At 38.8% G+C, this 11,081-nt stretch overlaps 1 protein-coding gene across 1 annotated transcript in view; it reads right to left on the bottom strand.

Annotated features, from left to right (window-relative positions):
- LOC130072194 (adhesion G protein-coupled receptor A3) overlaps positions 1–10,087 on the bottom strand; it is a 221,027-nt gene extending 210,940 nt beyond the window's left edge. Inside the window, exon 1 of the mRNA XM_056237207.1 lies at positions 9,709–10,087. Coding sequence (XP_056093182.1) covers positions 9,709–9,920 — 212 coding nt within the window. The 5' untranslated portion in view covers positions 9,921–10,087. The remainder of the gene's footprint in view (positions 1–9,708) is intronic.
- Between the last annotated feature and the right edge of the window lie 994 nt (positions 10,088–11,081).

Here is an 11,081-nt window from a genome sequence, read left to right as displayed (position 1 = left end):
ACACACAGACAGACACACACACGCACACACGCGCGCACACACACGAATACTCACTCACTCACATACAGACAGACACAAAAACAGACGCACACACACACAGACAGACACACACACACACAGTCGCACACACACACACAGTCGCACACACACACACACACACAGACAGACAGACACAAAAACAGACGCACACACACACACAGTCACACACACACACACACACAGTCGCACACACACACAGACAGACACACACAGTCGCACACACACACGTAGTCGCACACACACACACACACACAAATACTCACTCACTCACACACATACAGACAGACACAAAAACAGACGCACACACGCACACACACACACACAAATACTCACTCACTCACTCACACACATACAGACAGACACAAAAACAGACGCACACACACACACACACAGAATGTTGCTGTTTTCACAATCTGTCCAGACAAGAATGTGTTGCTATAAGAATCATAAGTCTCCAATATTCAGATTTCTCTTCCAGTTCACACACAGTCACACTGAAGCAACAGTTTAGATCTTACTAAGTTAAAGACGGTAAAGCAGCTTCCTGAATAACACATGGAGTTTGATGACATTTACGTCTGCACGTTTACATGGAGTCTAAACCTCAACAGAAATCAAGCAAAGCCAAAGCTTGTACGTGAGGATCAGTCGGCATATAAAGGCACGTTTACATTACAGATATGACGTGGTGTTCCTGTAAACGCATGCAGCTCGTCGGCCAACGCACCGTGTGAAAATAATTCTGTGTTTGCTAGATTATTATTATTAGACAGGACATTATATTATATCAGCACATACTTCACACGCACGACGCGACTCTGAAACACACACAGTTATAGTGAAGGTCAAGCATCTCTCAGGTCACGCGTTCACTGCATCACGAGCCGCTGATGAAGCGGTTTCAGTCTCGTGTGCCTTCAGGACATCACACACACACAAACACAACACAACGCTAATATATGTGTGTGTCGATCAAAGACAAGAGCCCAGCAATAATCAAACATCTATCTCAGTAATCACGGAGATCTCTGAAGAATCAGAAATGTTCTCTGCATGTCACTCATTGTGTGTGCTTGGGTTTGCAGGCATCTGATTGGCTGACATGCCTGTGGAGGGCGGGGCTTTGGAGTGAGAGACAGCACTTTTATATAGATTTTTTAACCTCAAATCATGGATGGATGGATGGATGGATGGATGGAAGGATGGATGGAAGGATGCATGGATGGATGGATGGATGGATGGAAGGATGGATGATGGATGGATGGATGGAAGGATGGATGGATGTATAGATGATGGATGGATGGATGGAAGGATGGATGGAAGGATGGAAGGATGCATGGATGGATGGATGGATGGATGGATGGATGGATGGATGGATGGAAGGATGGATGATGGATGGATGGAAGGATGGAAGGATGCATGGATGGATGGATGTATGGATGGATGGATGGATGTATGGATGTATGGATAGATGGATGGATGGATGGATGGATGGATGGAAGGATGCATGGATGGATGGATGGATGTATGTATGTATGGATGTATAGATGATGGATGGATGGATGGATGGATGGATGGATGGATGTATGGATGGATGGATGGATGGATGTATGGATGGATGGATGGAAGGATGGATGAAAGAAGGATGGATGATGGATGGAAGGATGGATGATGGATGGATGGATGGAAGGATGGATGATGGATGGATGGATGTATAGATGGATGGATGGATGTATAGATGGATGGATGGATGGAAGGATGGATGGATGAAAGAAGGATGGATGATGGATGGAAGGATGGATGATGGATGGATGGAAGGATGGATGATGGATGGATGGATGGATGGAAGGATGGATGGATGAAAGAAGGATGGATGATGGATGGAAGGATGGATGATGGATGGATGGATGGATGGAAAGATGGATGATGGATGGATGGATGGATGTATAGATGGATGGATGTATGTATGTATGGATGGATGGATGGATGTATGGATAGATGGATGGATGGATGTATAGATGATGGATGGATGGATGTATAGATGGATGGATGTATGTATGTATGGATGGATGTATGTATGGATGTATGTATGTATGTATGTATAGATGGATGGATGGATGTATGGATGGATGTATAGATGGATGGATGGATAGATGTATGGATAGATGGATGGATGGATGTATGGATAGATGGATGGATGGATGTATAGATGATGGATGGATGGATGTATAGATGGATGGATGTATGGATGTATGTATGTATGGATGGATGTATGTATGGATGTATGTATGTATGGATGTATAGATGGATGTATGGATGTATAGATGGATGTATGGATGTATGGATGGATGTATGGATGTATGTATGTATGGATGGATGGATGGATGTATGGATAGATGGATGGATGGATGTATAGATGATGGATGGATGGATGTATAGATGGATGGATGTATGTATGTATGGATGTATAGATGGATGTATGGATGTATGGATGGATGGATGGATGTATAGATGGATGGATGGATAGATGTATGGATAGATGGATGGATGGATGTATAGATGATGGATGGATGGATGGATGTATAGATGGATGGATGGATGTATAGATGGATGGATGGATGGATGGATGGATGGATGGATGGATAAATGGATGTATAGATGGATGGATGGATGTATAGATGATGGATGGATGGATGTATAGATGGATGGCTGTATAGATGATGGATGGATGGATGGATGGATGGATGGATGGATGGATGGATGGATGGATGGATGGATGGATGGATGGATGGATAGATGGATGGATGTATAGATGGATGGATGGATGGATGATATAATTTTATAATTGTATATAATTTTTTTAAATATTTTATTATTTTCTGCTATTTTTATGGGCCTCAGATTGGAAATGTTCAACCTTAAATCAGTGATTTAACAATGGAGTAATGCTTTATATTTTGGGTACATACAGTAACACACTTTTTAATATTAATTATGTATAATTTTTTCAATAACATTTTAAATGTAAAAAAAAAAAATTCAGATTTGAAATGGTGAACTATTGGTTTATCAATTAATTAGCATATTATTAATAAAGACACTTCCGGCGTCACTGGAATGAGGTCATGTGAGAAGACCAGAATACCACCTGTTGAAATATGATTTTATGGACTTGAAAAAGTCACTGTGAAAGTCAGATGTCACACTGAGATATCTGAAAAGTAATATTCTTGATGAAGAAGCCCTTCTGCAGTGTGATGCTGGATCTGTCTGATGCTGTAAGCTCGCACACACACTACAGACGCTTCAGTGTTTGTGCAGTCGAGCGCGTCGAGTCCTTCGCTCCTCCAGCCTGTCTAACATCACGGAAATGGAGGCCAAAACATAATTGTACATTATGTAAACAGTGCATGCCGAAACTCCACAGCATCCTTCCAACTTTCTATTTACAATATCAATTATGTTCTCCAAGGATAAGCAGAGAGAGAGAGAGAGAGAGAGAGAGAGAGAGAGAGAGAGAGAAAGAAAGAGAGAGAGAGAGAGAGAGAGAGAGAGAGAGAGAGAGAGAGAGAGAGAGAGAGAGAGAGAGAGAGAGAGAGAGAGAGAGAGAGAATGCAAGGACAAATTAAATATCGTCTTTTTTGGACCGCTTGAGCAAATGGTCTGTGTCATTGCACTCGTTGTGTGTGATTTTTTCCAGCAGCTAAAGGTTATGACACACACATACAGACACACACACACACACACAGTTGCGGTCTGATATTGCCATATACAGCAAAGTCTGACATCAGGAAGACCCTCCTTTTTTAAGTTAAATGTGTATGAGGTTATCAAAATTATGAAATTGTTATTAAAAATGAAGGTTCCAAAAAAGGTTTTGCAGCAATGTCATAGAAGAAGCATTTTTGGTTCCCCAAAGAACCTTTCAGGGATCAGTTCGTAAAATATTTTTTTTTTAATAACATTTTGCCAATCTAAGCAACATTTTTCCACTATAAAGAACCTTTTGTGTAATGGAAAGATTCCATGGATGTTAAAGGTTCTTCATGGAACCGTCACAGTAGGCGGAGTCACTGCGGTCACACCCACCGGATGATGGATGGAAGAAGGATGGATGGACGATGGATGGATGATGGATGGAAGGAATAAGGATGGATGGATGATGGATGGATGGATGGAAGAAGGATGGATGATGGATGGATGATGGATGATGGATGGACGATGGATGGATGATGGATGGAAGGAATAAGGATGGATGGATGGAAGAAGGATGGATGGATGGATGGATGGATGGATGGAAGAACGATGGATGGATGATGGATGGATGAAAGAAGGATGGATGAAAGAAGGATGGATGATGGATGGATGGAAGAATGATGGATGGATGATGGATGGAAGAAGGAAGGATGGATGATGGATGTATGGATGGATGGAAGAAGGATGGATGATGGATGGATGACTGTAAACGTTAACAGAGTCTATAGTAACAGTCAGAGTCTCCACTGATCCTCGTCCACTTCACACTCGCTGGTTTGACTGGGAGTGTTTGGGTTTAGTGTGTCTGTGGGTTTGTTCCCTGTAACACTGTCTGTTTTCACATCATTCACACACTCCAGTTGGCCACCTGAACCCGATCTCCACACACACACACACACACACACACACTGCGCCGCTCTATTATTCTAAGAGTGACAGAATAAAAATACGCTGAATTACGGTGGCCCGCAGGCTCCAATCACAGCGACCGCGTCGAGTAAAGATCACGATCTCAACTATTACAAACATCGCGAGCGGGACAGATCCCTGATTTCCAGCCTCGGCCCAGTGTTTTCCTATCATATCAGGTTACTAGGAACAGCTAACCAAAATAACATATTTCATACGCACTAACATTGACCTTGGACATGAAGTAGATTTAGCTCTGCATCTCGAGTGTGTGTGTGTGTGTGTGTGTGTGTGTGTGTGTGTGTGTGTGGAGTCTTGAAGCGATGACAGGCTGAGGAGTGAGTCTGAGAGCAACAGCATGAACACACAAACTATCAAGAGCCACAATTGTTGAATCTGGACACACGAGGAACTGTACTTTACTGTATAATATGAGCATCAGGGTCAGGAATATGGTAATCATTTACAGTAGTGCTTTTGTTCCACAATAACTGAGTATTTCAGCGCTAAAGCAAAACAAAACACCCACGGTCCATCATGACCAGCCGTGAATGTGCTGTGGAGATATTTATATGAATAACCCTTATTACATTAAACTTAAGCAATAAGTAATAATAAAATCACTTAAAAGCAGATTATTTGTAATGAGAAGAAAAACCTCCTGAACTCATAATATACAGTATCGAATCACAGTTTATATTTCCAAATAATTATAAATAGCTATTTAAAACATTTATACTGTCTTTCAAAAGTTTTTTAAATGCATTTTATGATGCATTTATTAGATCAAAAATACAGTAGAAATTGTGAAATATTATTCCAGTGTAAATCATCTGTTTTCTATGTGAATATATAGTAAAGTGTAATTTATTCCTGTGATCAAAGCTGTATTTTCAGCATCATTACTCCAGTCTTCAGTGTCACATGATCCTTCAGAAATCACTCTAATATGAGGATCTGATGCTTAGTCTTGTTTTCTAAAATAATGATCAAAATCTAGTGAGTTTAAGCTTAAAACTAGAACAAATATGTACCAATGGGAATAAACTTAAAAAAAAAAAAAATCTTAATTTAAAATGAAAACAAGGCAGATTTGTCCTTGTTTTAACTCATTGTCATTTTGCTTCCCCTGCAAATCTTGATTTCAAAGTCCCTTAAAACTCATCTTTGATCACCAAAATTACATATTTAAATGTTTTTTCCTTGAAAAAAAAAATCTTCATGCCTTAAAATATCTTGAATGTAACTCGACACCCTCGCCTCATTTAGTACACACGGTTCTATGAATATGCAAATGAGCCCCGCCTCCACTCAGAGATCCACTGGTTGACGATCACACGTTGATCTGATTGGTTACAAGGTCGTTTGTGACGTCAGAAACACCAGCGATTTCAAACCGTGTTTTTGAGACTGTCTTTGGTTCACTGCAGTTTTAAGGAGGAAATACTCAGCAATGCTGTCGACTTATGAACTTACACATGGTGTGTCTTAAAGCAGATTAAAAACACCATATAAACAACATTAAACACTGGAGTTTCACCACAGGGGGACTTTAATAATGTTCAGATATAAAGACCTCTCAACACGTCCTCAACTCTATGTGGATTCGACACGTTCAGCCGCTTCAGAGATTGGAAGCTGTTTTATGATTTTTATGATTTTTAGGAAAGCGAGCGTCTTATGACACTTTAAATAACGCACCGCTAGCGTTCGCTTGGCAGACGCTCTGATTTCCTTTCTTAACATGTTTAGACAGTTGACTCTCTAAACTCGCTCAGACACATTCTTGCGTTTACAGACAGATTCATTACTAGCGTCTATGAGACGGAGCGTATCAGTGTGTGTGTGTGTGTGTGTGTGTGTCACGGGAATTAACATGCATTTACTGCTCTATCTGATGCACTTTTCCATCACGGAGAACAAACGCCTGCGTCTGAGAGAGAGTCGAAGAAACCCAGAGGCTCTTCATTCACTCACAAACAAGTTCTGTTTCAGATAAATGCTGTTCTTTTGAACTTTCTATTCATCAAAGAATCCTGGAAAATAAAATGTATCAGTATGTTTTTTAAAACAATGTTATTAAATGTTTCTTGAGCATCAGATCCTCATATTAGAGTGATTTCTGAAGGATCATGTGACACTGAAGACTGGAGTAATGATGCTGAAAATACAGCTTTGATCACAGGAATAAATTACACTTTACTGTATATTCACATAGAAAACAGCTGATTTACACTGGAATAATATTTCACAATTTTTACTGTATTTTTGATCAAATAAAAGCAGCCCTGGTGAACAGAAGAAACACTTTAAAAATTGTGAATGTGCACTAAATTGTTATTTCCTAAAACTATGGCTCATATTCGACACAACATGAAGGTGAGTATATAAATGATGACATCATTTGAAGTTTACACACAGATTTCATCAACGGTCATAAGGAAACCTGCAGTGAAAGATTTTCATCACACACTGATATAAATGACTTCTCATATCTGAAGATGACCATATCGATTTCTTAATCCCAAATCCATGTGACGCTCCAGATCAGCGCGAGTGTGTGTCAGCGTGAAGAGAGTCGAGACACACAGACATCATGACATCATGGGGATGTTTCGATCACAAGAACGGATGTGAAGCGTTCATGATGTGCAGCGAGATATCGGATGTACAACTGATGCAATATTGCACAAAAACCCACAAAACCAAATATAGTTCACCTAAAAAATAAACCTTCTTCACCTAACCCTGCATCAAACCTTTATGACTTATGTTTCCACAGATACAGACAAAACACGTTTAACAAAAGGTTATTTTCTATACAATGAAAGTGAATGAGAACAGAAGCTGGTACACTCTAAACAATGCTGGGTTGTTTCAATCCAAATATGGACAAACCCAAATGTTGGGTTAAAATTGTATTTAAAAAATGTACAGTTGAAAGTGAAAGTTGAAGTTGGGTTAAAATTTGAAATTACATTTTTAACCCAACATTTGGGTTTGTCCATATTTGACCCAATTTTGGGTTAAAACAACCCAGCGTTGTTTAGAGTGTATAAGCTCCAAAAAAGACATTCATAAATTACTTCTTCTTTTTTTCAATGTCAAGGTGACAAAGATTAATTTAATTCAATATAACAAATAGGCTACTTTAATTTTCCATTCAAATATACACTACCGGTCAAAATGTTTTTTAAAGACGTCTCTTCTGCTCATCAAGGCTGCATTTATTTGATCAAACGCTGTGAAGATTATCAGCAAATAACTCAAATGTCAGAAGACTTATATGCGATATATGGATTCATATTATGATAACCTTTTGATAATTCTTACTTTTCTGAGGCTTAACAGTAAAAATTCAGACATTCTGCTAAACATCTCCTTTTGTATTCAACAGAAGAAATAATAAAGAACATGAGAATTAACATGTTGAATTATCAGGTCCTTTAAGACATAAAGATAAGATGCAAAAATCACAATTCAATTTAGAAATAAAGATGAACCAACAACCATAAGGACTTAAAAATGAGAAGTGCTTTAAATCGGTTCATAAAAAAGAGGCTTTTAATGAATAAAACTAAATTAATTAAACATGAGTCTCTCGCCCAAGATGTTTAATGGAGAAATGATGCCAGAATGATGATAAGGGTTGAGCTGAACTACTGTAAATATCAGAAACCCAGGAGAAGAGAGTTTATTCATCCTCAGCTCAGAAACTAGACCGAGACGAGGAAAACAAACCAGGACCAAAACAAGCCTCGGATCAGAACCATCGGATGAACTCAGTCAGGAGTCTGGAGAGAACCACAGCTGGATCCGGGAATAACGAATCCAGTCATTTTCTCCATAGGAAAATGTTTTTTCAACTTATTTCTAAAATAATCATGTTTACCAGTGGAATTTGCAGTGAAAAACTACATTACCCATAATGCTATAGAGAAAATTCCACCAATCAGAGAGTCACAACGGCTTGTTAGCTCCGCCCACTCCAATGAAGACCGGAATCCAGTCGATCTCCCATCTCAATATACTTCAATATTTGGGTGTGTGTACGTATATATATATATATATATATATATAGTGTTTGGTAAGTTACACTAAAAAGTAATTAATTTCTATCTTGTAACTAGATTACTGTACTAGATTACTCTCTCTAAAAAGTATTGCATGATTTATTCCTAATTACTTTCTAAATCCCATATCAACCTCGACCAGCTGAACAATATATAGACATTATAATTCTTTCAAATAAATTATATAAAGTTGCATATATTATTCTTGAACTGACCAAAGGATTTAAAGGGAGAAAGTTACATTAACAACATACATTTTATCATTAGATGTTAAATTCATTATTGATTTACAATCCCGTACTTTACTTTTTCAAGGAAAAAGTAATTCAAGTTTTAAAGATTGATTACTAATACATTAAACCCAACACTACACTGCAATAACCTTGAAATGAATCATTGTATGGTTCTCTATTTAAATTCGATTTTGTTGCCGCAATGCTTCATGGGAAAAAAGGTTATTTCCCTCAATGAAGTTCACATTCTTCTATCTTTGTCATTTTGTCTGATTTTCAAATACTTTCTTGCTTCAAATCAAAGTTTGTAATGTTGTGATTCTCCTCGTTCAAGGCTTTAATGAAGACTTTAAAAAGAATTATGGGACAAGTATTCATTTTGCTTTTGGATTATTACAGGGAAAAAGCTCTGTGAACAACAAAAGTTTACGATTCTTGCGCGATTTGTTCATGATAATCCTCACAAATTATCACAACTTTCATGAATTTTGAAGCCTAAATACAATGAAGTCGCCCCTTTATTCAGACACTTTTCAAAATAGTAAAAGTTTTTAAAAAGATCTTAAGGGTTTATTACTGATGTATTTTATGTTGTAGAATAAAACATAAAGAAAAAAAAAATCTCCAATATCTACAAAAGCCCGTTTAAAAACCCCATTGACACCCATGAACACTAAAGTAAAGTGTGTGTTACTCACAGTGACACTGTTGCGTTGGGTAAAGAGCCGGGCTGCATGGTTTCCGTCAGGTCCGCATCATCGCACACAACCTTCACGCGCACGCTCTGCCTATTAAACTCCTTTGATCTCTCCGAGGTGCAGTGACAGCTGTCAATCATCAGGTCAGGACAGTATCTGCACCAGCAGCCCGCGAGCGCGAGCGCGAGCACGAGCACGAGCAGCGCCTTCATGGCGCACTGGAGGATGATGATCGAGAGCGCGCTGTCACGTTACTTCCAGCCAATCTGGGATACAATTATTGATCATCTCAGGCCAAACACTATTGGTCCCTAATGATCAGTGCGAAAACTAAATATTACCGGCGAGTTTAGATGTTTGCATTCTCAATGCACGCGCGTCGGTTCATCCTTATTATCCAAAACCAAAGTGAAGAAAAGTTTTGTCCCCGCGTTCAAGCGCGCACTTCTGCGCATTAGAGCCAGTTTGAGTGACTTCTGCGACGATGTGCTGATGTCGACAGGTTCTGTTAGTGGATGAAGAAACTTGTTGCGATGCGCGTCGCGTTCCTCCTCCCGGCGTCGCGTCTCACTGCGCTGAAGGCGTGATTATGAATATTCAACATGGAACCGTGACGTTTCCCAGATGGCCGATCTGATTGGACAGTGGAAGGGCGGAGCTACGTGCAAGCGCTGGCTTATGAATATTAATTAGGCTAACAGACTGGGCGCTCCAGTAGGCTAATAATTTTAAACAAAGTAGCCTAATCATGCCATTATTAATATTCATAAGCTATGCCTTCGCCATAGCAGGATTTGTAACTGTCCCTCAGGGTGAATAAACTTTCTCGTCATTTTATTGGCTCAAAAACCCACATGACCGCAATTCTCCTTTATTTAGTCTTAAAAGGCGTGGCGATGTGGAAAATCATAACACTGTATAATCATACAGATTAAAGACATTTGTTATATATATATATATATATATATATATATATATATATACTATACACACACACACACACACACACACATATAGCCTATATATATATATAGTCAACATTTGAAGTGGATCAAAAAAGTTTAAAGTTGTCCTATTAGACAAGAACCGGTTGTTCAAAATTCATGTATAACTTTGATGAACGATTTTGATCCACTCCAAATGTTGACTACTGTATATAAATAAAGACATCTATTTTTTTCTTCTTATGAAGTTATTGTGACGTACAAGGCACACATCTGCACACTTAATGTCAGAATTTCGCACTTTTGTCTCTCATAGAAATGTAATTTGACCTTTAAGATATTCTTTTCTTATATGATGGACCGTAAGTGCTCTGTATTTTGCTGTAAAGGACAATAAGAGTGTTTTCCCTGTAGAATTGTCTCTTTCTG

Source organism: Rhinichthys klamathensis, unplaced genomic scaffold (assembly GCF_029890125.1).
Source record: "Rhinichthys klamathensis goyatoka isolate OS25496 unplaced genomic scaffold, OSU_Roscu_1.1 h1tg000482l_1, whole genome shotgun sequence".
NCBI classification, from domain to species: domain Eukaryota; kingdom Metazoa; phylum Chordata; class Actinopteri; order Cypriniformes; family Leuciscidae; genus Rhinichthys; species Rhinichthys klamathensis.
Note: the sequence above shows the minus strand (reverse complement) of the source record. Positions and strands in the feature narration are given on the sequence as shown.